Here is a 25,996-nt window from a genome sequence, read left to right on the forward strand (position 1 = left end):
ACCCCACTATTTCCTCTAACCTACACTAAGGGGCAATTTAGCATGGCCAATCAATCTAACCCGCATATCTTTGGACTTTGCTTTCTGTTAGTTAACCAATCCTCTACATATGCTAATACATTACCCATAATGCCATGCACCTTTATGTTATGCAGCAAGCTTCAATAAACTCATGGCTGGTTAAGGGGATGATCAGGCCTGAAACATTAATCCTACCCGGCTCTCTCCATATATATTGCACATCACATTCAACTTACTGCAGAAACATCTCATTTCAAATTCAGAGCACTGGCAGCATTTTCCTTTTTGCACTTGTGTAACGAAACCAAAATATTTCAAAAATATTCATTTAATAGAGGTATAACAACTTGGATTTATACAATGTATTTTCTATAGAAACTATTGCAAGACAGTGGGGCTGTGGGGAGGGGGTAAAGAGTGGAAAAAAATATGTATTTCAGCAATAAGCACCAAGATTTGGTGGAAAAGTTCGGCCAAGTGGACAATAGTTTCATTGAAAAGGCAAGTTGCCACCTCAAGTCAGAATCCAATAAAACTGGGGCGAAGTGGAGGGAGACTCAGTGGGGGTGGGGGTGGGCGCGGAATGGGAAAAAAAGCCTTATCTGGTTTTGCTTCAGAATGAGATCAGGCCATTCTTCCAGATGTACACCTCTTTTTTTATTCATTTGTGGGATGTTGGTGTCACTGGCAAGGCCCATCTCTAATTATCCTTGAGAAAATAGTGGTAAGCCTACAAACTGTTAGTATTGGCACAAAGTTATTTTGCTTCACACTGACATTACACCAAATGTATATGTTCTCTAACTAGCTGTACTCAACTGTATACTGATGTTAAAAAACATTTTATTAATGCATTACAACATGTGCTAAATACTTTTCAAAAATTGTTCTGTTTACAATTCAGTTTACAATATGAAAGCTTTACCGGTCATGACAGTAAATAGCTATATATTAAGCACCAGAACGACCAGAGAAGCCTGTTGAGTTGAAAAGGTAGCCAAGGGCAAAGACCCCAGACAAAGGAGAAAGCAAGGTACAAAGAATTAAGGGAGATTATTGAGTAGAATTTTGGAGATGCACAGCAATCCACGTCTGAAGAGACACCTCTGTCAATAGTGTGACAAGCTAGGACAAACCGCTGCCATCTGTGCATTAGAGAAAACTGCAATCAATGTAAAAAGCTGCATGCTAATATCGTGAAACATACTATATACATGCTAAAATTTCAATTGATAGTGACCACTCATTACTATTTAATCCAACAGGGCAATATTTACCAATAAGAAAATCTAGTATGCTTTGATACAACTTTAGATTAATGGATTAAACTGGACAGCTCAGATTAAAATTGATTTTTAAAAAATGCCTTACAATAATTTGTGTGCTAAAAAATGCATGCAAGGGGTCACCTACCTGAATAGGTCCAACTGACATCAGCAGGTTTTTCAACTGAAAATCAGTGGTTGAAGAAGAAAGCCCTTCAATTGACACCACACATGGTTGAGGTCTGCATTCCACCACTCGCAGATTCTGTTTATGTTGCATCATGCGTCCTCGGCCCATCTGGCCTGGTAATGCTATGCCGCGCCCCTGCATAATGACCTGTAGAGAACACAACACTCAGCCAATTTATTTTGTCCTTGGGGTGTCAGCGTGTGGCCTAAAACTTTGTGGGTCATATAATGGCTTCACAGCAACAACAACTATGCGAAAACTATGGTTTAAGATGGGATTACATTTTTAAAGCTGCTGTGTCCCATATTTAGTAACAGAGTCCCAAATCCATGAATCAGCATCAGTATGTTCAACTGGCAGCAACATTAAAACAGCGAAGCTCTAATCCATATGCATTAGAAACAATTTATTTGCTTCTACCAAATAACAATAGTACAGTCGTCCTTTTTTGCTTAAATATCAGTTCTGTATTGAAATAACACATGGCGGGGGGCGGGGGAGGTAAAAAATAAAACTGAAGGAACGTTAGTGTAATAATTTGAGAACTTCTGAGGATACGAGATTTGCAGAAGCACTCGCACCTAAAAATGTTGGGTGTAGAGATTAAAGATAAATCTTTGCTTTACAATCCAAGAGGTGACAATTGAAAAGTAAATGAAATAAACTATTACTTTTCCTGTCTAATACACACATTGATATTTGCACAAATTGCATCAAGTAGTACTAATAAAGCTGTCTCTCCTATAAAATAATATTTAGAAAAAAAGACTTGAAATGTAGCTTTAATCTCTTGAGATGGGAAAAAAAATTCAAAATTTGGGGCATGTTCCAAAGTTGATCTGAATATAAGCCAGAAAAGTATGACATTTACTCAGGAAGACAAAGAAATTCTGACACCATCAAACTAAAGAATGCAAAAATCTCTTTCAATTTCAGTTCAAATTAGCTGGCAAATAAAAAGATTTAAATCCTGGGAATGATCATTAACTAATATTTATTTTTAATATTTCTTTTGTATTCTCTCTCAGAACGTGGACATCATTGCCTAAGCCAGCATTTATTGCCCATCCCCAAATGCCCGAGATGTCGCACCACTATCTTCTCAAGAGCAATTAGGGATGGGCAACAAATGCTGGCCGAGCCAGTGACACTGTGTGCAGCATAAATGTTAACTGTCCCATGTCAGCTTAAGCCTGAATGTTATCCAGGATCTGTATAGTGTGATACTACATTTGCACTCATTGTAAGGTATGCCTGGTACTGCTCCTGACTTATAGTTCTGCTGTTTCCAATGGTGCACCTCAGTTGCCACATTTTGGGCTGCCAAATTTGTCCTTAGTTTAAAACACTTTGCATGGTGGTTATACCACAATACATTATGGGGAACATCCCTACTTTGGTAATTTTAGTCTTCACAAGGAATATCAATGCTATTATGGCCAGACATGTTTGCAACGGGTGTTCTCTCATCAACTGGCACAGGTACAAAAAGCAGATATGTCCATCGGGGTCTGCCAACTCAACCTGTGACAACAGTATTTTGCCATTCTTCCTGGCAGGCATAAATCTTCTACCCCAAATATACTGTGCTTTTATTTCCCTCAGAGCTTGCTTTAAACAGTGTTCAGTATGGATGAGAGTTGATGAACAGTTGAGAGATGTGCAAGGGGTGGTGATCAGCAGGAAGCTTCCTTGATCCTGTTTGTCCAATGTTGAGGACTCCCAGGGCTGTTTCCACCCAAACAGTATTCAACTATGCCTCAACTCTGGTGGATATCTCCAATCACAAGAGGTGATACAGAGGTATACTCAGGACTGGTGATGGAGGAACCTGGTATGCTGTGATTTGATGTGTTCTGTCAGTTATGAAGCTGCAAGACTGTCAATTGGTAATTTTGAAAGCTATTTCTCTTAGCTTGGACACCAGCCTTTGGGTGTTCTCGTTTCAGGGTCAACTGAATGGACTGAGATACCCTTAGATCTTGTAGCATGATACCTGAGTTCTTGCCAAAAGTTTAGATGGTTTTTCTTTTATTAATGAACTTTGTTGCAACTATGTACAACTGGATAATTTGTTAGGCTACTTTGGAAGGAATCCAGTTCACATGCTTTGATTTATTTCCAAATGGATTTCCCTGCTTCAGAGATTACGAAAACCATCCTTTGAGGAACACTGCTGAGAAAAAGTACAGCAAGATCATCTCAAAAAGTTCACTTACGTTATGCATCATCATGACTTGGGCATAATCACAGGATCAAAATACTGGAACTCCCTACCAAAACTATTGTGGGAGAATTAACATTTTAAGGTTGCCCACCAGACTTCTAAGATCTGAATGGAATGGAAGATAATTGCAGCCTTGTCCACATCCAGAGAGAAGGAAAAACAATTATAAAAAGGAGACATATTAAACATGCTCAGCAGGCAAGGAGGGTTTTTCTGTTCAGTTAACTCAGATCAGATGAAAACTTAGACCTTCCTAAACCCAAATTTTGGCAGACCAGGAGAAATTTAATATAGAAAATCCTGGAACATCAGGAAATGTTAATCATTCGGGCTTCTAGGAGATAAAGACAAAAATTGACAAGTTCAATGTTCGAATAAAATCTAAGATACAAGCTCGTCTAGAGATTTCTCTCAGCTACAGGCCTAAGGCAGGTGTGCGAAAAATGCGTGTTCTGCATGTGTTCAGAAAAGTGATCGATGTTGAAGGCTGCCTAGATGTGACAACTGATGATGAATGGAGAAAGGGCTGCACAAATGTTGGCACGTACATCACTGATTCCAGTAGCTCAAAGTTCTGAAACTTTGAACAATGCTCAAGGACTATATTCGACACTCGGAATAAATATAACTGAAGACTTGTGGTTTAATCATAGTTGATATATTTCTGTAAACATAGAACATAAGAACATAAGAAATAGGAGCAGGAGTCGGCCATCTAGCCCCTCGAGCCTGCCCCACCATTCAATAAGATCATGGCTGATCTGTCGTGGCTCAGTTCCACATTCCTGCCCTCTCCCCATAACCCTTAATCCCCTCTCTTATCAAAAACCCATCAACCCGCGTCTTAAAAATATTTAGCGAGGTAGCCTCCACCACTTCAACAGGCAGAGAATTCCAGAGATTCACCACCCTTTGAGTGAAGAAGTTCTTCCTCAACTCCGTTCTAAACCGCTCCCCCTTTATCTTGAGGCTGTGCCCCCTAGTCCTACTGTCCTTTCTGAGCGGGAAGAGTCTCTGTCTTAGTTTCAGGCAACTCCATTTTCTAGATTTTCTTTAATTCTTTTCATGACTCTGGATTTGCTCTTCTGACTTGCACCAAGAACATGTAGATCAACCCTTAGTATATATTTGGGCTATATTAGCAGATACTATTGCGGTTGCAGCACTGGACAAGCAATCCAACAGTGAGAAGTTTAAATTTCACCATGACGAGTTTTGAAATTGAATTCAATTAAAGTCAATTAGTCTGATAATTTACAAGATAGTATCAGATAAAATAATCATGAAACCTGCAGAAACATTAACCATTCAACTGGTTCAGCCTTGTAAGTCACCCACACCAAAAGAACTTGCATTTATACAACAACTTTCACAACTACAGAATCACCCTAACTGCTTCACAGCAACTAAATACTTTCATGTTTTGATGCATAGGACAGAATCATTCCAGCCACAAAGCAAGCTCAAAAACAGGAGAGAAAGTTGGATGGGAAGGGGGTTAGGTCAGTGCGCTGACGAGTTTCCACCAGCAGTCAATCGAACTGGAGGCAGGCCGGAAGCAGCAAAGGTTTCCCTGTCGTGGATAGGGCTGCAGTTGTGGTCACATTTTATTTTCAGAAAATACAGATCTCTTCAGAAGGCGCTTCAAGTTCAAGTCCTCATCTTGCAGTAGCAGCACCCACTTCTGCTGTTGGAGCTATGCCCTCCCAAGGCTGCAGGGATCCTTACTGGGCCTGCATCCTCCAGTTACTGCCCATCGTGCTTAATTAGATGGTCAATGCGGAGGTGGCAGACGGAGAAGTCTGCTTTCAGAAAATCATGTCAGTGGGCACTGTGCCAGAAACTGTGGGGTTGGGAACCAGAAATGGTATCAAACCCATGGTTATTTTTAAAAGGTATAAGGTCATGACCACAGTCACTGTTGTAATGAATGTAAAAGATCCCACAACACGACTGGAAAAACAAATGAATTCTCCCACACTCGCAGCCAACATTCAACCCTCAAAACATCATCATTATAACATTATTTCATTGCTGTTTGCGGGACACACTACAATAGTGGCTACACATGTTGGTGCATTATCTAATCAATATGTTGCTCAACATAACCCAGTTTCAATGAAGTGAAAACTAGAGAACTATTCAATGGGCTGGCAGCAGCTTTCACTCTGCCATATTACTGCCCGGACAGCAAAGATGCAAAATACCCCAATGTTTTAAGGTATTCCTTCCCTCTCAATCTGCCAACTGCTTTCAGTGGCAAAGGGAGGACATGGGAGAGCACTTTGTTTACCAAGTGAGCAACCCTCAAAGGTGGCATGAAGTAGGAACATCCATTGCTTCTCATGGAGACAGATGCTCTCTGATAGTGATATCTCTAAGAGTAAAAAGTTAAAAAAAAACAAATATTTTCATTAAAACATCAGTCAACCTGCTGTGATTATTTCTTTCGGTGCAAATAGAGGAGTATCTTTTGGGGGCAAGGGAAGAGGGAGAGAAAGAAGAGTGCCAATCCAGACTCCTTTCCCTATAAAGAGGCTATAGTTAATTACCAAAATTTAAGAGCTAAATACTAAGAAGGGTTAATGGATTTAAGACAATTAGCCTCTTACTGTTTTGTGGCTGAGAGCCTGTTCTACCATCACAGCATAAGGCAGCTGCATTTATAGTATTTGAAAAATACATGTGCTCACCCTGTTCTGTTGAATGGCTGAATTCTTTGTCATTCCTAACAATTGTGGTACAGATTGTTGCCGCTGCTGCTGTGGTCGCTGCTGCTGCTGTTGGGCTCCTTTTGTCAATGTGACCTTTCGAACAGGCTGCTGTTTCTGAGAATGCTGCTGGTGTTGCCGCTGCTGAAGTTGGACCTCAGGATGAGAAAAGCCAGTGTTCTCACTCCCCTGCTGTAAGAACACAGCATCATGCTGCTCAGTGTCTTCACTCAACACAAAACCTTTTACCACTCACCATGTGCTAAATGCAGTATGACCTTGCAGAAACTGGAAAAATAAACTACAGATGCATTCACTCCACCTACACAAAGACGATGTGATAATTTAAATGCATGTTGCAGGACGAAAGCAAAAGATTCCTTTGCCTGTAACGAGGGAAATAAATATCTCCCGAACCTATTTTAATTCCCTCACTGCCAACATGTCGCTCAACCATAGTTACAGTTCTGAAGCACGAAATGAATCACTTAGCAATTTTCAACACTACTGCATATAAACATTGTCCGGTCGCTTCCATCTGGACCCAAAAAGGAATCCAAATCTGTGTTACCTCTGAAAAATCACTGCTGACAAAGGGAGAGATACACAGAGGTGGTGAGTGTCTGGAATGAGCTGACAGAGGTAATAGTAAAGGTGGGCACAATTTTGTCTTATAAAAAGCATTTAGACAGTTACGTGAGTAAGATGGGTATAAAGGGATATAGGCCAAATGTGGGCAATTGGGATTAGCTGAGAGGTTTTAAAAAGGACGGCATGACAAGTTGGGCCGAACGGCCTGTTTCCGTGCTGTAAACCTCTTACGATTGTATGACAGGTAAGTTAGATCAACTGAGCACTTAAATTCTGATGTAGAGTTGACAACACCCTCACAATATCATGATCCCAGTGTGGGTGTAAACAACAGCTCTGTGGTGACCTGGTGGGTAAAAGGCATCGCCTGGTGCAGTACCAAGATAAACAGACCAGAAGGCTCCATGTTTCCATCTTGCCTGTGCTAGTATCAGTTATTAACATGCTATAATTGCTGCTTTCGCTGTTTAGAGTCATGCAGGAAGAATATGCTAATTTTGGAGCAGTATAGGGGAGCTGTCAGTAACCATGGATTCTCACGCTCTGCAACTACAGAAGTTGGGTACTGTAAAAATGGTGAAAAAATATTTATAATACTCTTAGTGTTTCCCATAACAATTTAATTCAAATCTACCGTAACAGTAGAAGTCCAACCCTATCAAACAGTACGATGTGCAGAGTTTGCAATTATCACTGCTCCCTTACCAGCAACAGCTATCCGCAAATCTCATTAAAAACCTTGAACACTGTCTACTTGCAGTCCTCCCTACAACATTTCTCATGGCAACCTCAATGGGAAAAACACTTCACGTGGGAGAACTGAATAGACATTTCATAACTAGAAAACTATATATATTTAAAATTATTACTGGTTATGAATCATTCAAAATTCAAAAGAAGTTAAGAAAATTTCTCCTGCCCAAAATAAAATCACATCTCAAAGTAACATGATTACATTATCAACTGATTTTTATTGTATATTTTAAACCTTGATTATATTTCTAATATCAAATCCTCAAATTACATCAAAGGCCTGGGTTCAACTTGAGCATTTTCATTTGTGTTTAATCACATCTGTGCATCTGAAGCAGAATGCAATTTGTTCATCAGCTGAGGTAACATTCTCTCACCTGACTGAGGATTTGGGGGCTTCCTTGCTTTTTCTAACAGTCTTTCAAATAAAATGGAAATAATTTCTCAAAATGCTACTTCAGCTTTTCCCCACATACAGACAGAACCTAGAATTAGCAACACCTCTGATTCTGGTTTAGTAGAAATTAAAGGGTTTTTTTTAAACAAGCGAATATTATTGTTGAACGCTCATTTCTATTCCTATAGAAAATACACTTAATTTTGTTATCTTCTGATGCATTTCTGAGCACTGTCTTCCTTGTACAAAAGCATCAAACAATGAACATCTGAAGCAAATCTTCAGGAGTCCAGGAGTGTTATCAAGAACAGATAGTTAAGATTGGAAAATGTGGCTCAGTGTGGGTAAGCATTCAGGAGGAGTTTTGGATGAGAAGACGACAGACTTTGAAATAGAAGGCCAACCAAGTGAGTATCAGCGTTAGTATCATTGACGTTGAGATGACAAACACATGAAGGGCTCCAGACGGAGGTAGGCTTTGGAAGGAATGGAAATAGGGGATGCGACAGTGCCACCTTTGCAAAGACAGGATAGATCAGAAGCTCAAGCTTGGAGGTAAATAAAGATTCTGAGATTGCGAACAGCCTGGCTCAGCATGACATAGGAGCCAAGGAAAGGGACACAGTTAGTACCAAAATATTGAGTTAGTAGCCAAGGCAATGGATTTCACCCGAGACCTTTGATTTTAAACAAATTACTTTCAGTATCTTCATGAGCAAGAATTCTTTTGTATGTTTATACTTGGCACTTCAAACATTTCCTGGTTCTCTCAATATTATTCCTAGTTTTCAAACCACTAATTAATGCAAACCAGCTAAAGGAGCAGTATTGTAATAAATGGATACTTGGATTAAAATAATGATCTGCTTATGCATAGCTCCAGTGAACAATAATATGATTAGTACATTTCCAAATTGAGGGGTTTTTTTGGGCCAGGTTATCAAATTGCACCATAAGTTACCGAAAGTATTCTGCCTGTACAAATTTTATAATCTGTTGCTTATTGTTGCAGTTTACAGCATAGTATGAAACTAGTATTCTCAGACTGCCAGTGTACTCTCGGGGTCAGATTTTTATTTGTTAGTCAGGATAAATAGCATGCTGTTTCTGTTGCTTATGCCAATTAAAAGAAGTGTTCTATACTAATATTGCTTTCCCAGATTAACTTAAGAATTGGACAGAGGATAATGAGGATTGGATCACTGGATTCACAGTGAGAAGTTTGAGAACAAAAAGCAGAAACAGAGAATGGTGGAAAGACGCAGTCAGGAATTGTGGAGAAACCAAGTGAATGCAAGTAACTTTACTGTAATCCACCCATCTGAAAACTGACAGGATCTGGTACAATGCTGATTTTGCACCTTCCCCAAATTCACTCTCTGATCCAGTCAGTTTACTGTCCTGACAGCTAGGTTAAAATTATCTTGAATGTCTCATGGACAATTCCTTCGCCTCAACTGGAAAATATTATACACGGAAAGTAATTAAAAAGGCTCAAGGCTCAGCTGCCAGCAAAATATGGCGAATGTTTATGACGCAGATCAGAAAGACCCTCAGCGGGCTTGCAGGGAGGTTGTCGGGAAGAAGTGAGAGTCAGCACAGAACACAGCAATGATTGGAGTAATGTCGGATAAGCATATGACACAGGCAAAATTATGGGTGGATTGCTGTTTATGGAAAATAGAAGATGGAGGATGAATGATGGGAGAGGACTGGAGATGACAAAGACACGGAAATGGAATTCAGTGTCAAATCGGTTGAGTCTGGAATGGCGACTGGTGACATTATCAATGTGGAAGGAGATGTTTTTTGTGTTGGAGAGCTTACAGGGATGGAAGTTCAGCTCAGGGTTCTTGTAACTTATTCTTGGGATGCGAGCAACACCAGCTGGGCCATCCTTAATTGCCCTTAAACTAAGTGATTTGCAAGATTATTTCAAAGGGCATTTAAAAGTTGTAGATCTGGAACCACATGTAGGCCAGACCAGGTAAGGACAGTTAATGGCCTTCAGGGAAGGAAATCTGTGAACCAGATGGATTTTTACGATGATCGGCAATGTTTTCATGACCAATAGACTTTTAATTCCAGATTTTTATTGAATTCTACTATGCTGGGCATTGTCGATCATTGCTTTGGCTTTGCAGATTGCTTAATTACACGCAAGTTTGATTTTACTCCTTTATTCCCATTCTACTGTACAACCATTTCGGTGTAAGTACCGAGCTCCCCAACATTGACAATTTTAACTGATCGACCACTGTATTAATTGAAGCAATTCCTCAATTTTTAAGTTTTTAAGCAAGAAAGTAAACTAACTTTTTTAAACTGGCAAGATAAAGATATCAAGCCATTCGAATCTTCCCAGGCTATGGTGATAAGGTTGGGAGGTGGGAAAGATGAGATGATTTTTATGTCTCAGGGCAGTTACTAAATACAAGCACATTTAATCCAAAAACTGGATCTAACAATGTTGAGAACTTTGCATTATAGCAGGAAAAAAAGCTATAATTTACTAAGTATGGTAATAGCTTCAGATTTTCAAAATCATGATGGAATAAAACATTTAAAACTATCAAAATACAACATTTTGTTTATATCAAGGGTGGGGTTGGTTCTAAAGAAACAGGCTATTTCACGTAGCTGAGCCCTCAATGACAAAGGGAAAGTAAAGCTTTAACACAGAATTGTGAAGCTATGGACTTCACTTCCAGGAATAGTGTATGAATCAGAAACTATGTCAACTTTCAAGCTCAGTTTGGATAAATTAATGAAAGGAAATGGATGAAAGCGATATGAAAACGGTGATTCATTGTGATTAGGATTATTTGCATGGAAAGCAAGCTCTCCCAGAAACTGCCTGGGCCAAATAGCTGTGTATTTTTTGTACACAATCAAGTTTTGCAGGTACCTTTCTTTACAGATCAACTGGCAGCACAAATAGAGATAAAAATCAACATGATCTCAGAGCCATTACAGAAACATGGCTTCAGGATGGCATAGATTGGGGCCTGAATATTGAAGATACGACATTTAGGAATGACAGGAAGCTCAGAAAAGGTGGAAGGGTGGTTCTGTTAATAAAAGTGATTAGCATAATAGACAGGGATGACCCAAATCCCTCGGGGTCCCTGTGCATGAGTCGCAAAAACCCAGCTTGCAGGTGCAGCAGGTGGTCAGGAAGGTGAATGGGATGCTGGCCTTCATCGCGAGGGGGATTGAATATAAAAGTAGGGAGGTCTTGCTGCGGCTGTATAGGGCATTGGTGAGGCTGCAGCTGGAGTACTGTGTGCAGTTTTGGGCGCCGTACTTACGCAAAGATATTTTGGCCTTGGAGGGAGTGCAGAGGAGGTTTACTAGGCTGATGCCGGAGTTGAGGGGGTTGAGCTAAGAGGAGAGGCTGAATAAACTAGGCTTGTACTCGTTAGAGTTTAGAAGAATGAGGGGAGATCTCATTGAGACGTATAAGATGATGAATGGGATGGATAGGATAGAGGTGGAGAGACTCTTCCCGCTCAGAAAGGACAGTAGGACTAGGGGGCACAGCCTCAAGAGGATTTTAATCTACATATAAGCTGGAGAAAAATTATATATGCAAAGATAGCCTGAATACAAAATTCATAGAATACTTTTGAGATAGTTTCTTAGAACAGAACACTCTGGAGCCAACCGGGGCCAGGCTGTACTAGACCTGGAACTGAGAAAGAGATAGGATTAATGACCTCATGGGAAAGGAGCCACGAGATAGCAGTGATCATAATGTGATTGAATTTGACATTCAGTTTGAGGGAGGAAAATAATGGGTCGAAGACTAGCATTTTAAACTTAAATAAGGGCAATTATGAGGGCATGAAAGACAGCTAGCAGAGTGAACTGGCAATTCTGGGTCAAAATCCAGAAATCCCTCCCTAACAGCACTGTGGAAATACCAACGCCACATGGATTGCAGTGGTTCAAGGCAGCAGCTCACTACCACCTTCAAGGGCCATTAGGAATAGGCAATGAATGCTTGTCTAGCCTGTGATGCCCACATCCCATGAGTGAATTTAAAAAAAGGTTAAGGGATAAGTCAATAGAAATGCAATGGTAGACATTCAGACAGTAAGGTGGCACAGTGGTTAGCATTGCTGCCTCACAGCACCAAGGGTCCAGATTCAAATCCAGTCTTGAGTGACTGTCTGTGGGGAGTTTGCACATTCTCCTTGCATCTGTGAGGGTTTCCTCCGGGTGCTCTGGTTTCCTCCCATAGTCCAAAGACAAATTAGGTAGATTGGCCATGTTAAAATTGCCCCTTCCCTTGGTGTCTGGAGATGTGTAGATTAGGTGGATTAGTGGGGTAAATACGCGAGATTACATGGATAGGGCGGTGGGTGGGCTTGGTAAAATTCTCTGTCAGAGTCAATGCAAACTCGATGGATCAAATGGCTTCCTTCTGCACGGTAGGGACTCTATAAAGCGATATTTCAGAATACACAGAATAGATACATTCCAACAAAAAAGAAAAATTTGAGGGAAGGACCCACTGGTCACAGTTAAATAAAAACTTTAAAGATAGTTTCAAACTAAAGAAAAACCATAATTGCATAAAGATGAGTCAAAAGAAGGGACAGAATATAAAAAACAGCAAAGACGTCAAAAAATTAATACAGTGGAAAAAATAAGAACGCAAAGGAAATCTGGAAAGAAAAGATAGTAAGAGTTTCTGCAGATAATAATACAAGTGGTCTATAGAAACTGAGTCCAGGGAATTCATAATGGAAATATAAAGATGGCAGGTGAATTTAACAAGTTTGTTGTAGCGATCTTCAATTAAGAGGTTTCAAATCAACAACTTGAAAGGAGGGAGGGAGGGAGGAGCTCAAGAAAATTACAATCACCAGAGAAGTGGTACTTATTAAATTGTCAGAACTGTGGGCCCACAAGTCTCTGGGTTCTGATGGATTTCATCCTAGGGGCTTATAAGAAGTGGCTAATTAGATTATGTGTTGGTTTTAATTTTCGAAAATTCACAATATTCAGCAAAAGTTCCATCAGATTGGCACTTAGATAAATTCAAAGTAATCAGGCAGAGTCAACATGGTTTTGTTAAAGAAAAATTATGTTTAACCAATTTATTGGAGTTCATTGTCGTAACATGATGTGGGTAAAGGGGAACAAGGTAGATGTACTGTCATTAGATTTTCATAAGGCATTTGATACGCTGCCACAACAAAGGTTATTGTGGAAAACTAAGGCTTATGGTGTGGAGTGTAATATATTGGCATGGATAGAGTACTGGCTTGCTAACAGGAAACGGTTGACATAAATGGCTCATTTTCTGATGCTACAGATCACTGCTGGGGCCTCAGTTCTTCACAATTTACATAATTGAATTGGATGAAGGTATGGTTGCTAAAATTGCTGATACAAAGATAGGTATGGAAGTAAATTGTGAAGAGGACATAAGGAGATAACAAAGGGACATAGGTTGTGTGAGTGGGCAAAAATCTGGCGATTGGAGCGTAATGTGAGAAAATGTGACTTTATCCATTTTGATAGGAAGAATAAAGCATCACATTATCTAAATGGTGAGAGATTGTAGAGCTCAGATGCAGAAGGACCTTGGTGGTCTAGTGCAAAAAAAATTGCAAAACATTAGTATTCAGATACTGCAAATAATTAGCAATGCTAATTGAATTTTATCGTTCATTGCAGTTATACAAGGCATTGGGTGAGGTCACAACTGCAGTGCTGTGTACAGTACAGTTTTCCTTATTTAATGAAAGGTAGAAATGCATTCAGAGACTAATACTTGGAATGGGTAGTTTGTCTTACAAGGAAAGGCTGGACAAACTAGCTTTGTATCTGCTCAAATTCAGAGGCAACTTGATTGAAACATACATGATCCTGGGAGCTTACGGAGAAGATATTTCCTTTCGTGGGCTAATTTAGAACGAGGGGTTACTGATTAGAAATAAGTAGTTGCCCATTTAAGACAGATGAGGGGAAAAAATTCAGTGTTTAGTGCCTGTGGAATTCTCTAAGGCAGTGGAAACAGAATCTTTGGATATTTTTGAGGCAGAGGTAAATAGATTCTCGATAAGCATGCGGTTGAAAGACTATCAGAGTTAGGCAGGAATGTGGAGTTACGGTTAATATCACAATAGCCATGCTTTTATAGAATAGTGGGGCAAGCTTGAGGGGCCGAGTGGCTGACCTGCTCCTTATTCATATTTTGTATGTATGTTCAGAAGAGCATTTTTTGTATGATGAAATAAACACCCGCTTCTGTAAATACCAAAAAAAGACTGCCTCTATAGAAATTCCTTTGCACCCCTTTAAAAAAAATTTATCCACGATTTAATTTCAGCAAATACGAACTCTGAGTATGAACTGCATACATCTGCCAGCCTACTAATGTGTTTTTATTAAATTCTATCAGTTCTGTCTGGGGGAAAATCTTTTCCACAAGTCCTTCAAAATCTGACTGATCAAATCTTATTTCTATTCTAAAACCCAAGCAAGAGGTGATAACACCAACCACATTCAGCAGTGCAAATTGATTAATCCCCTTTTATAGAATTGCACCTCTCTTGATTACACCTATCAAATGTTAAGTACCATTATTCTGGAGTGACAACACATGGCAAATTCCCCATCCATTTGCTGCAGTCTTTGTGGTCCTGCTAGCCTGTACTAACCCTGATGAAAAATTAATTTCCCTTATCTACAACTAAGCCACGAAATCCAAATCCTGCAAACTGGCAACTCTTTCTGTACAGGTATTATGAAAACCTCTGAAGATTAATTGCACGTCAGGTGACATTAAATTAATTTCTGTATTCCTGACAGACATTTGATACTCTGTACTGAGAGAAAAGATAACATTGTCAGAGTACACAGAACGACAGCAGTGCAGCTTCCCGGGCAGCATCGCAAGGATTCCCTTTATAAAAAGGCTACGCTGCCTGTCAAAGGTACTGCCACCAATCCAGCTGCCAGCAGACTTTGCAAGACAAGAATCTATTAAGTGATACAATGCTTTTATTACCACTTGCAAATAAAAAAAAATTCAGACTTCTGTCCAAATCCCGATGACAGTTATGGGAAAATAAGCAGATTTAACATTCTGCTTCAACCCTAAGCCACAAAAACCTGAATCATTTGAAGTACTATTAAGATCAGTCAGAAGTTTAATTAATACACATGGGCTTTACCTACAGAAGATTTTACTTTGGGGCGCATGCTGTTATGGATTATTTTGCATTTCTACAAGAAACACCCTCCGGCAAAAAAAAATAGATTTAAAGCTGATTCACTATCAAGTCAAAAATGTTGATATGTTTTCAGAAAACAGTTCTATCATCAAACATTAACATAAACCAAATGTCGCAGGCATATAAGAAAGAGATGTAACATTAAAATACAAAGGCAGAACATTTGCAATATGCATAGAACTATGACTTGGGTAAGCTAAGTAATCAAAGACTTGCTTTTTTCAAAATCAGCACCAATTGCATTTGCATCGTTACGAAGAAACCTGGGTCTTACCATAGTTGGAAGTTTGAGCACCCTTATTTTGGGATTAACGTGAGGCCCATCCCCTCCTCCACTGTTCATTCTTTGCATTACAGTCCGTTTTACACCAGGCTTTAATTCTTGGGTCTTGACTGCAGGAACAGTCATCTTCCCAGGCTGCATACTTGATCCTGGTATGTTAGTAGGTTTACATGGAATCAGTTTTGAAAACGGAAGTTGGTTTAAGGGTGCAGGTTTGTCCTGTTTGGCTTGGTTGAGGTTCTTTTTTATTTCTGTCTGAACCTGCAGAATATTTCCAGTTTGATGAGTTTTAATGAATTGCTGCTGAGCTCCTGCTTTCTTTGTGAATAGTCTGTTCTTTATGTTTGGTTGCACGAGGCTTACAGCCTGTAGTGTGGATGTGTTAATGTTCTGAGGAGCCTGTGGTATGTTTGCTAGTTGTTGTTGTGATGTTTGTTGTGCAGCAGGCGGCTGTTGCTGCTGTTGTGCAAGTCGTTCAAGCAGTTCTTTCTTTCGGGCACCAGCCTGTTGCTGACGTCGGAGTTCCTTCTGTTTCAGGATTTCTTCGCGGAGTTTTTTCTGCTCCTCAATTTTCAAACGATACACTCTTGTTTCCTCATCTTCATCTGTAGGCTAATGCAAAAATACTGTAGCTGTTAATTAATTCAGCAACACAAAACAAATTCAATGAGTTGATTTTAGGTAAGTTTAAAACTACCGACTTGAGAGCAGAAAGTAAAAGGAAAGATGCTGCAGTCAAACATTGCAAAATCAGTTACTGTCAGAACCAGGCCTTCTGGAGGTGGTCATCACATAGAAAGAGAGTTGGGCGGTGTGTGTGTGTGTGTTTGTGTGTTTGTGTGTGGTTTGGGGGGGGAGGGGAGGGGAGGGGGGCAAGAGATTTGGTGGAAGTCAAATCACATCCCTTTAATTTGGTCCCTGAGGGATGTTTGCAGATGCTAGGGAGAAAAAAAGAAAACGTGTTCATTCTCTCTCCACAGAAACAAATGCGAGAAGATGCAACAAGTCAAAAGACACTTTCCCAAAGTTTGAACAAATGCTAACAGTTGCTCTGAAAGTAATACAGTGAAAATTCATGCACAGATATTGTTTCGTGTGGTTTAAAAGGGAGAACATTTAAAAACAGGAAAATAAACTCATCAGTTCCAATTAAAGAACCAAGATATGCATAAGTACGATGGAGCTGAATGTTGTATTTTGCTATGTCAATCTTTTAATCTATATTAAAATACAAGAAATACACAGAATGCAAATACCCCTTGAAAAGTTAATATCTTGTCATCTCAAAACTGGAAACTATTATAAAAACAATTGTGAAGGAGCTGCTTTAAGAGTTCTTTTTTTGGAAATTAACATTTCAAGCACTGGGGAAAAAATCCACCATGTAAATTAATTGGAATGATTTCTCACTCACTCACAAAACACACATATATACATCAACATTGAAATTTTTTCTTTAGTTAATCATTGTATATTAATCAATACACAAAGATGTTTCTGGTGAACAGAAAAAGTTGAGAAGAATTTACCATCTGTAAAGGAGTGGTGTGTGTTTGTGGGGGGGGTGTTGGGGGAATTACCTAACCCACTCAAGCCAGAACTTAACAGCATTTTCCTGTGATCCCAACCAGAGCCTCCTGGGGCTGGTGCCCTGTTGATTTGATTATTTGAACTGGGGTTCTGTATTCCAATTTTGGACTGAACAAGAAAGTATATGTCATCCATGCTCGACCAGTTTGAGTTTAGACTTCACTTCGATGTACTAAAGTGGTCCTATAGGTCACTCATTAGGGCTCCAAGCCATCCTACCAGATGCATAACTTCTTTGGGCCCAGTAATTCAATGGGTCACCTGACGTGGAGAGAGCCTGGAACCAGCAGACATGTGATGTCCAGAAGTAGCCTATCACCCTCCTCCTGAGTGTGGAACACATAGGACCACCTGCAGTGATGATCAAGTTGCCAACCAGGGCCTTCCACAGGCCTACCACTTACATGGGAAAATACGCCCACAATAAATGTTTGTTTCTTATTTTTGATCAGTTGCCACTGACAAGGTGAATATTTGTTGCCCAGTCCTAATTGACCTTGAACTGAGTGGTTTGCCAGGCCATTTCACTGGACGGTTAAGATTCAATCACATTGCTGTGGGCCTGGAGTGACATCTAGGATGGCAGATTTCCTTCCCAGATGTGTTTTACTCCAATTGGTGGTATTTGGTTAGCTTTAGATTTCAGATTTTTATCAACTGATATGGATAACTAAATCAATTATTGATATAACAACATAAATTGCAGCAGTTGTCATGGCTGGTTTTGAGCCCACATTCTCAGAGTATTAGCCTAAAACTCTAGATTACCAGTTGAGTGACATTACCACCATGCCACCATCCCCCCACCTTGCCTAGCAATTCAAACTAACAAAAATTGGAGGAATAAAATATTTGAAAATATAATAAAGCTGAAATATAAAACTAAATTTATAACATTACTACTGGCCACATTATGGCTATTTAGAGATTGTATGGACAAATCCACAGCGCGCTGTCATCTGGTAATTGTCACATTCTGCCCATTATGAAAGGCAAAAGGGAAAAGAAGCTGAAAGGGCAATGAACTTAATTATTATTGATTTTCTACAGAATTTCTCATTGTGGGCTCAAAGAAATTTGTCACTTAATAATTGGCTCTAATCAACTGTTCACAGTCAATCATTCTGACCTTGAGCTAATTGTGTCTCTGGAAATTATTTCCAATTGTCCTTCCAGACTGACTACCAATACACCTAAACAACAAGAAAATAGTCCAATAACAAGATTTAGTTTTACAGTGCAAGAAATGATCCGCTTTTGCACTCATATTTCAAACATTAAAAGTTGAAAACTACTCTGACACAGCTTTAAGGACCTTACTTAATACTACTTTTCAGATGAATGCCATGGGAAAACAACCCTTAAATACAAAGAACAAAGAAGAACAAAAACAGCCCGGGAAACAGGCCCTTCGGCCCAACGAGCCCGTGCTGCCATTTTAACACCACCAGTACCCCCCTCCACCCATGACCCTTATCCATTGTTTTATGGCCATCCACATTGAGGGAAAATGATCAGTACAACATCTATTATAGCTCAGCCAAAAGAAAACAGGGGTATTACTTCCTTTTTCAAAAGGTCTTGACTCATGCTAAAACCAGAAAGTGATGTCAGCCAAGATCAATTTGGTCATATAGTTTACCACTGCTTTTAAACTATTTACGAGGCACACTGTATTCTATATGGATTATGTGATCTGGCCTCCATTTGGCAGCATCTCTCATTGGTCACACTCATTTTGCAGTTTCATTCTATTTATCGGAATAGTAACAAGTTTGGAAACTGGCCTTAAAGAGTGAGCACATTAGGACGACCTCAACCGGGATCTTGGGTTCATGTCACACTATCTGTAACTGCCACGACTTGCCTGGGCTTGCAAAATCTCACCAACTGTCCTGGCTGGAGACAATACACATTTCTCTAACCTGTGCTTAACGCTCTCTCCACTCACCTTTAAGATCTGATTACCTGTAAAAGCTCACATTCCAACAATTATTTTGTAAATTGAGTTCGTGTCTTTATATGCCCTGTTTGTGGACAGAACTCCCACTTATCTGACGAAGGAGCAGCATCCTGAAAGCAAGTGGCTTTTGCTACCAAATAAGCCTGTTGGACTTTAACCTGTTGTGAGACTTTTTACTGTGTTTACCCAGTCCAATGCTGGCATCTCCATATCTTAGAGTGAGCCCACAGATGCAAGAGAGCTGAGACAAAATCAACAGTCAAGAGTACCACAGCTTCAACGAGTTTTATCAAGATTCTTAAAATAAACTGGCTCAGCAAGGCAGTGACATATATTCTTGACACATCTGAGAGTAACATAGGACCAACTCCAAACAGATTTTCATATCTATACGGAGGCACTTAAGGAAAGATCATAGTAATGAAATACGCATTAAATACCCATAAACTTCTCTTTACCGATGTTGACTGACTGCTACTTCCAGCATTTTCAGCAATTGTTTTCACATTCCCTGCTTTTGTCTTCCCACTGCACAACACCCCCTCCCCAATCCTGTCAGCTGATCCAGATCAAAACTGAATATCCCTAAGAAAGGTGCCCCCAAATGCATTATTCCTTTATAATTGGAACAGAACTGTTGCAAGAGGACAGTGAAATGCCAGATCTCCACAGGAAGTTCATTAATTTAAATATCTTTCTCAATTCCTTTGAATTCATACTGATTTGTGGAGGGCAGGTGAAGGAGAGCGCTGTTGTATTATAGTTAGCAGGTATCCCTTACCCCCTTGTATTCCCTCCTCTCCTTTATTTCAACATTTAATAATTTGATTTATAGACAAATAAATGCTCGAGCAAATTAAGGGAAAACAATGTAAATTAAACTGAACAATTGCAGACTGGTCTCTTTCTGTGCTGTAAGCATTGTGATTCATAAATCAGATTTTTCCCAGCTTGGAAATTTCTGGCTGGCATCCAAGTTCTGCAGAACAATCTCCATGTTGCTGTTGTCTTTCTCAGACAGTGGTTCCTTGAAGTGAGAGCTGACCAAATGGCAGATCGCCATAGGTCAGCAATATCAAAGTATCTGTTACCAGATAACAGGTTTGATTTGGAACCCAAATGTTTTTACTATTGAACAGTTTTAAAAAGGCAGTGACTGACAAGTAAATCACACTTCAAATACTTACCTCCAATTAATTTATCTTTTCTTTAAAGATGAGCACTTCTAAAAATACAGGTGCCAATATTAATTTTAGGGTGTGAATCAATTTGAAGGAGGCAGGTCAAGCAATGGTTTATGGTGTCAGAATTGATTGTGGTCACAAAGAAAGGAAGAACTGTCTGAGCAAAAAAGGCTCCAGTCCAGAAGAATTTCTGTTCCCCTGCGACTCCAGAGTAGCCTTCAAAAATTAATTTATAAATTACACTTACCTAGCCCTCTTCTAGCCCTGGAACTCTTAAGCCATTCTCTCCCGCCCGCTTCGCCCCCCCCCCAGTTCCCTTAAATGAATATTTTGTGCCACCTCAAGTGGAGAAATTGGGCAGAATATGAGTGGTACATACAAGGGAACCTTAAAATAAGCAACAGTGAATTTAATCATAAGAAAGACACAGAGAGTAGGCCATTCAGCCCCTCAAGTTCACCCCACCACTCAATATTATTGCAATCAGATTGTGACCCAACATTCATTTCCATGCCTACCCCTTAATCCTTGATTCACTTATCAATCCAAAATTTGTCAGCGTTCAATATATACAATGACTCAGCCCCTACTGCTTTCTGGAGAAGAGAATTTCAAAGGTTAACAATTCTCAGAAAATTACTCTTCATCTCAGTTTTAAATGGAAGTCAGTTTATTTTTAAATGTGCCCCTAGTTCTAGATTTCCCCACAAGGAGAAACATCCTCCCAGCATCCAATCTGGCAAGCCCCCTTAGAATCTTAAATGTTTCAACAAGATTATCTCTCATTCTTCTAAACTCCAATGAGTACAAGGCCAGGAAGCTCAACTTTCCTTATAAGACAAGTGAACCTTTTCTGAGCTGCCTCCAATGCAATTACATCCTTCCTTAAGGAGACCATCGCTGTACACAAAGCTGTTTCACAAAGGCCCTGTACAACTGCAGCAACACTTTCCTACTTTTTATTCAATTCCCCTTGTGATAGAGACCAACATTCCATTCATCTTCCCAATCAATTCCTAGCCACTTGTTAACCTTTTGTGATTTATATACCAGCATACCCAGTCCCTGTGCACCACTGCATTCTGCAGCTTCTTGCCATTCATATAACATTCTGCTTTTCTATTCTTCCTGCCACAATAGGCAAGCTCACATTTCCCACATTATACTCCATCTGCCATATTTTTGCCCATTCACTTCACCAATCTATATTCCTTTGCAGACTCTATATCCTCTTCATAACTTGCTTTCCTATGTATGTTGATGCCATCAGTAAATTTAAGAACATAAGAAATAGGAGCAGGAGTAGGCCATCTAGCCCTTCGAGCCTGCCCCGCCATTCAGTAAGATCATGGCTGATCTGTCGTGGCTCAGTTCCACATTCCCGCCCTCTCCCCATAACCCGTAATCCCCTCGCTTATCAAAAACCCATCAACCTGCGTCTTAAACATATTTATCGAGGCAGCCTCCACCACCTCAATGGGCAGAGAATTCCAGGGATTCACCACCCTTTGAGCAAAGAAGTTCCTCCTCAACTCCGTTCTAAACCGCCCCCCCCCCCTTTATCTTGCAGCTGTGCCCCCTAGTCCTACTGTCCTTCCTGAGCGGGAAGAGTCTCTCCACCTCTATCCTAACCATCCCATTCATCATCTACAAAACACTTGGTCCCTTCATCCAAGTAATTAATATAGATTGCAAATAGTTGAAGCCCAACCTATGGCACTGCATTAGATTGCTAACCAAGAAAATGACCAATTTATTGCAACTTGTGGGCTGAAGTGCCTGTTTGTGCTGTAGTGTTCTATGTTCTATGTTATCTCTACTGTTTCCTGCTAGCTAACCAATCCTCCATCTATTCTCAAATGTTACCCCGAAACACCACATTTTGTGTAGGAAACTTTTATGAGGCAAGTAATATAAGCAAAAAAAAGGGAAATGAAGAAGCGATGGAAATTAAGAAGGACATACCGCTGCAAATTAGTGGCTTCCATCTCAGGATATTAAAAAAAAGGCAAAGAATTTGCAGATGGGTTAGCCATGATTTTTCAAAGCACCCAGGACTCAGACAACAAATCAGATAATGTTGCTCTGTTTTCAGGAGAGAAACCTGTCAACTTAACAATAATGGTGGGGAAGTTACTGTGATCTATCAGAGACAGGGTGATTGGGCATTTGAACTAACAGATGACTGGAAAGAGTCAAGTGTGAATGTCACAGGTAGGTCACATCAACTAATCTAGTTAAATCTTTTTGGGGTGATCACTAACAGAGTAGGTACGGGACTGTCTATGGATGTTATCAGTCTGAACTTCTGGAGGTACTTGAGGTTTGACAAATGAGATTATTAGAAAAAAAATGAAAGCATATATAACTTTGCGACATGGCAATTTGTTGGAAGGCAGGTGACAAACAGAAAGGGTTAAATCCCTGTCGAGCAGAATGTGTTACAAGGTCACTGCCAGGAACCTTTATGTTTCACTGTACGCATGTATTTTCACACAAAGGGAGAGAGAATCATAGACTCCAAGGAGAGAATAATGTAATTCAGTCAGCTGTACCTGAAGGAGCAATTGATCTAGACCAACTTCCCCACCTTCTCTTCATTTCCTTTTCAGTAATCCAATAATCCAGGGGAGACAGAGTAGTGGGAATATCAATGGACTATTAATCTAGATGCCAAGGTTAAAACTCTGGGGACACATTCAATTCCCACTCTGGCAGCTAGTAGAATTTAAGTTCAATTAATTAAAAGCTGGACTCAGTAATAGTGACCATGAAAACCATTGTCAATTGTCATAAAAATTCATCAAGTTCCCTAACACCCTTTAAGGAAGGAATTCTGTCATCTTTACATAGTCTGGTCTACGTGCAATTCCAGCTCCAAATCCATACAGATGTGGTTGACTCTTAAATGCCCTCAAATGGCCAAGCAAGCCATTCAGTTGTATCAAACTGTTATGAAGTCCACAAAGAAGTGAACTTGGACGGATCACCTAGCATCCAGATAGGTACCAGAAATGACAACTGCTCTGCTAGCCATGCAAAATCCCTCTTGCCAATATACGGAGGCCTACGCAGAAATTAGGAGAGCTGACCCACAGATAGACAAGCAACAGCTTATCATTGTCCATAAGGTATGACCCTGAGTATATGACTATGACCAGATATCCCCATCACCATCTCAGGATATGTATGTCCCGCAGGGCATACCAACCAGACATTTTAAACATTGGTAGGAGTGACTGGTTCTTATGGAGATGAATTCTATCTTTATACTGATGATACCCATCATCATCTTGAGTGGCACCACCACCATGCTAAATGGAATGAAATTTGAACTGATCTAGAGACTCAAAACTGGGTACTCATGAGATAATAGGGAGGCAATGGAATAATGGTATTGTCACTGGACTAGTAACCCAAAGACCCAGGTAAATGTTGGCACAGCCTCAAGATAAAGGGGAGGCGGTTTAGAACGGAGTTGAGGAGGAACTTCTTCACTCAAAGGGTGGTGAATCTCTGGAATTCTCTGCCCGTTGAAGTGGTGGAGGCTACCTCGCTAAATATTTTTAAGACGCAGGTTGATGGGTTTTTGATAAGAGAGGGGATTAAGGGTTATGGGGAGAGGGCAGGAATGTGGAACTGAGCACGACAGATCAGCCATGATCTTATTGAATGGCGGGGCAGGCTCGAAGGGCTAGATGGCCTACTCCTGCTCCTATTTCTTATGTTCTTATGTTCTAGGGACCAGAGTTCAAATCTCACCATGGCAGATGGTGAAATGGGAATTCAATAAAAATCTGAAATTAAGAAATTGTGAATAACCATGAAACCACTGATGATTGTAAAAATCCCTCTGGTTCACTAATGCCCTTTAGAGAAGGAAATTTTGTCATTCTTACCTGGTCTGGTCTACATGCGACTCCAGATCCACAGCAATGTAGTTGAATGCCCTCTGGATGGGCAATAAATGCTGAGCTAACCAACCAGTGCACCCACATCGCATGAACGAACAAAAAAAAGAGGTGCTGCAGACCATCAGCAACAGCAGAACTGTATTCAACCAAAATCTGTAACCCCATCTCTGGTATATTCCCCATTCTGCTACACTGTCAAAGCCAGGGGATGAACCTTGATTCAATGAGCAGTGCACGAGGACATATCACGATCAGCACCAGGCATATGTAAAAATTAGACACCAACCTGATGAAGCTACAAAACAGGGCTACTTGAATGCCAAACAGCAGAAAGAGCCACCAAATATCCCATCCTCGATTATGGGGGAGCCCAGCACATCAGTGCAAAAAACAAAAGCACTTGCAACCACCTTCAGACAGGAATGCCCAATGTATGATCCACCTTGGCCTCCTCCTGAGGTGTCCAGCATCATCAATGCTAGGCTTTGGCAGTTCAATTTACTCCATGAAGTATCAAGAAGTGGCTGAAGGCACTGGATACTGTAAAAGCTATGGGACCTAACAACATTCAGGCAATAATACTGAAGGCTTGTGCTCTGGAACTCCCAAGGCCGTAACCAAACTATTCCAGTACAGCTCCAACACTGGCAACTACGCAGCAATGTGGAAAACTGCCACGACATGTCTTGTACACACAAAAAAAGGACAAATCCAACATGACAAATTACTGCCCCATCAGTGTATTCTTAATCAGCCTCAAAGTGATACAAGAGGTCATCAATAATGCTATTAAGTAACACTTCACCTGCACACTAGCGCTTATTTTGGATTCTGCCAGGGCCACAACTCCTGACCTCATTTCAGCCTTGGTCCAAACATAGACAAAGGAGCTGAACTAAGAGGTGAAGTGAAAGTGACTGCCCTTGCCAACAAGGCAGCACTTGACCAAATTTGGCATCAAGGAGCACAAATAAACTGGAGTCAATGGGAATCTGGGGACAATTCTCCACTGGTTGGAGCAATACCTGGCACAAAGGCAGTTATGGGAGGTCAAACATCTCAGCTCCAGAACATCATGACAGAAGTTCCTCAGGGTAGTGTCATCAGCCCAATGAACTTCCGCTTTTTCATCAATGACCTCCCTTCTATCATAAGATCAAAAGAATGGATGCTCACTGATGACTGCACAACGTCCAGCACCATTCATGACACCTTAGATACTGAAGCAGTCCATGTCCATATGCAGCAAGACCTGGATAATGTTTGGACTTGGGTTGGTAAGAAGCAAGCAACATTTGCACCACAGAAGTGCCAAGCAATGACCAACTCTACCAAGAGAAAATCTAACCATCTTCCCTTGGCATTCCACAGCATTACTATCACTGAATCCCCCACTATCAATATCCTGGGAGCTTATCATTGACGAGAAATTGAACTGCACCAGCCACATAAATACTGTGATCACAAAGAGCTGGTGGGAGGCTTGGAATCCTGTGGAAAGTTGCTCACTTCTGTGACTCCCCAAAGCTTGTCCATCATCTACAATGAGCTGTAATACTCTCCACTTGTCTGGATCAGTGCAGATCCAATAACACTGAAGAAGCTTGACATCTTCCAGAACAAAGCAGCCTGCTTGATTGCCAACCCATCTACC

The 25,996-nt window shown here is 40.4% G+C and overlaps 1 protein-coding gene across 4 annotated transcripts in view; it reads right to left on the reverse strand.

Moving 5' to 3' along the window:
* Window positions 1-25,996, reverse strand: part of LOC145358683 (RNA-binding protein 33-like) — a 182,712-nt gene that overhangs the window by 37,103 nt on the left and 119,613 nt on the right. For 3 of the 4 annotated variants that reach the window (XM_080212925.1, XM_080212917.1, XM_080212909.1), the window contains 3 exons: window positions 15,683-16,303; window positions 6,397-6,606; window positions 1,435-1,623 (listed from right to left, as the gene is read on the reverse strand). In XM_080212925.1, coding sequence (XP_080069051.1) covers window positions 1,435-1,623; window positions 6,397-6,606; window positions 15,683-16,303 — 1,020 coding nt within the window. The remainder of the gene's footprint in view (window positions 1-1,434; window positions 1,624-6,396; window positions 6,607-15,682; window positions 16,304-25,996) is intronic. The other variant, XM_080212933.1, reaches the window with a different exon arrangement.

This window comes from Carcharhinus amblyrhynchos, chromosome 2 (genome assembly GCF_965287045.1).
Source record: "Carcharhinus amblyrhynchos chromosome 2, sCarAmb.v2.hapA, whole genome shotgun sequence".
NCBI lineage: Eukaryota > Metazoa > Chordata > Chondrichthyes > Carcharhiniformes > Carcharhinidae > Carcharhinus > Carcharhinus amblyrhynchos.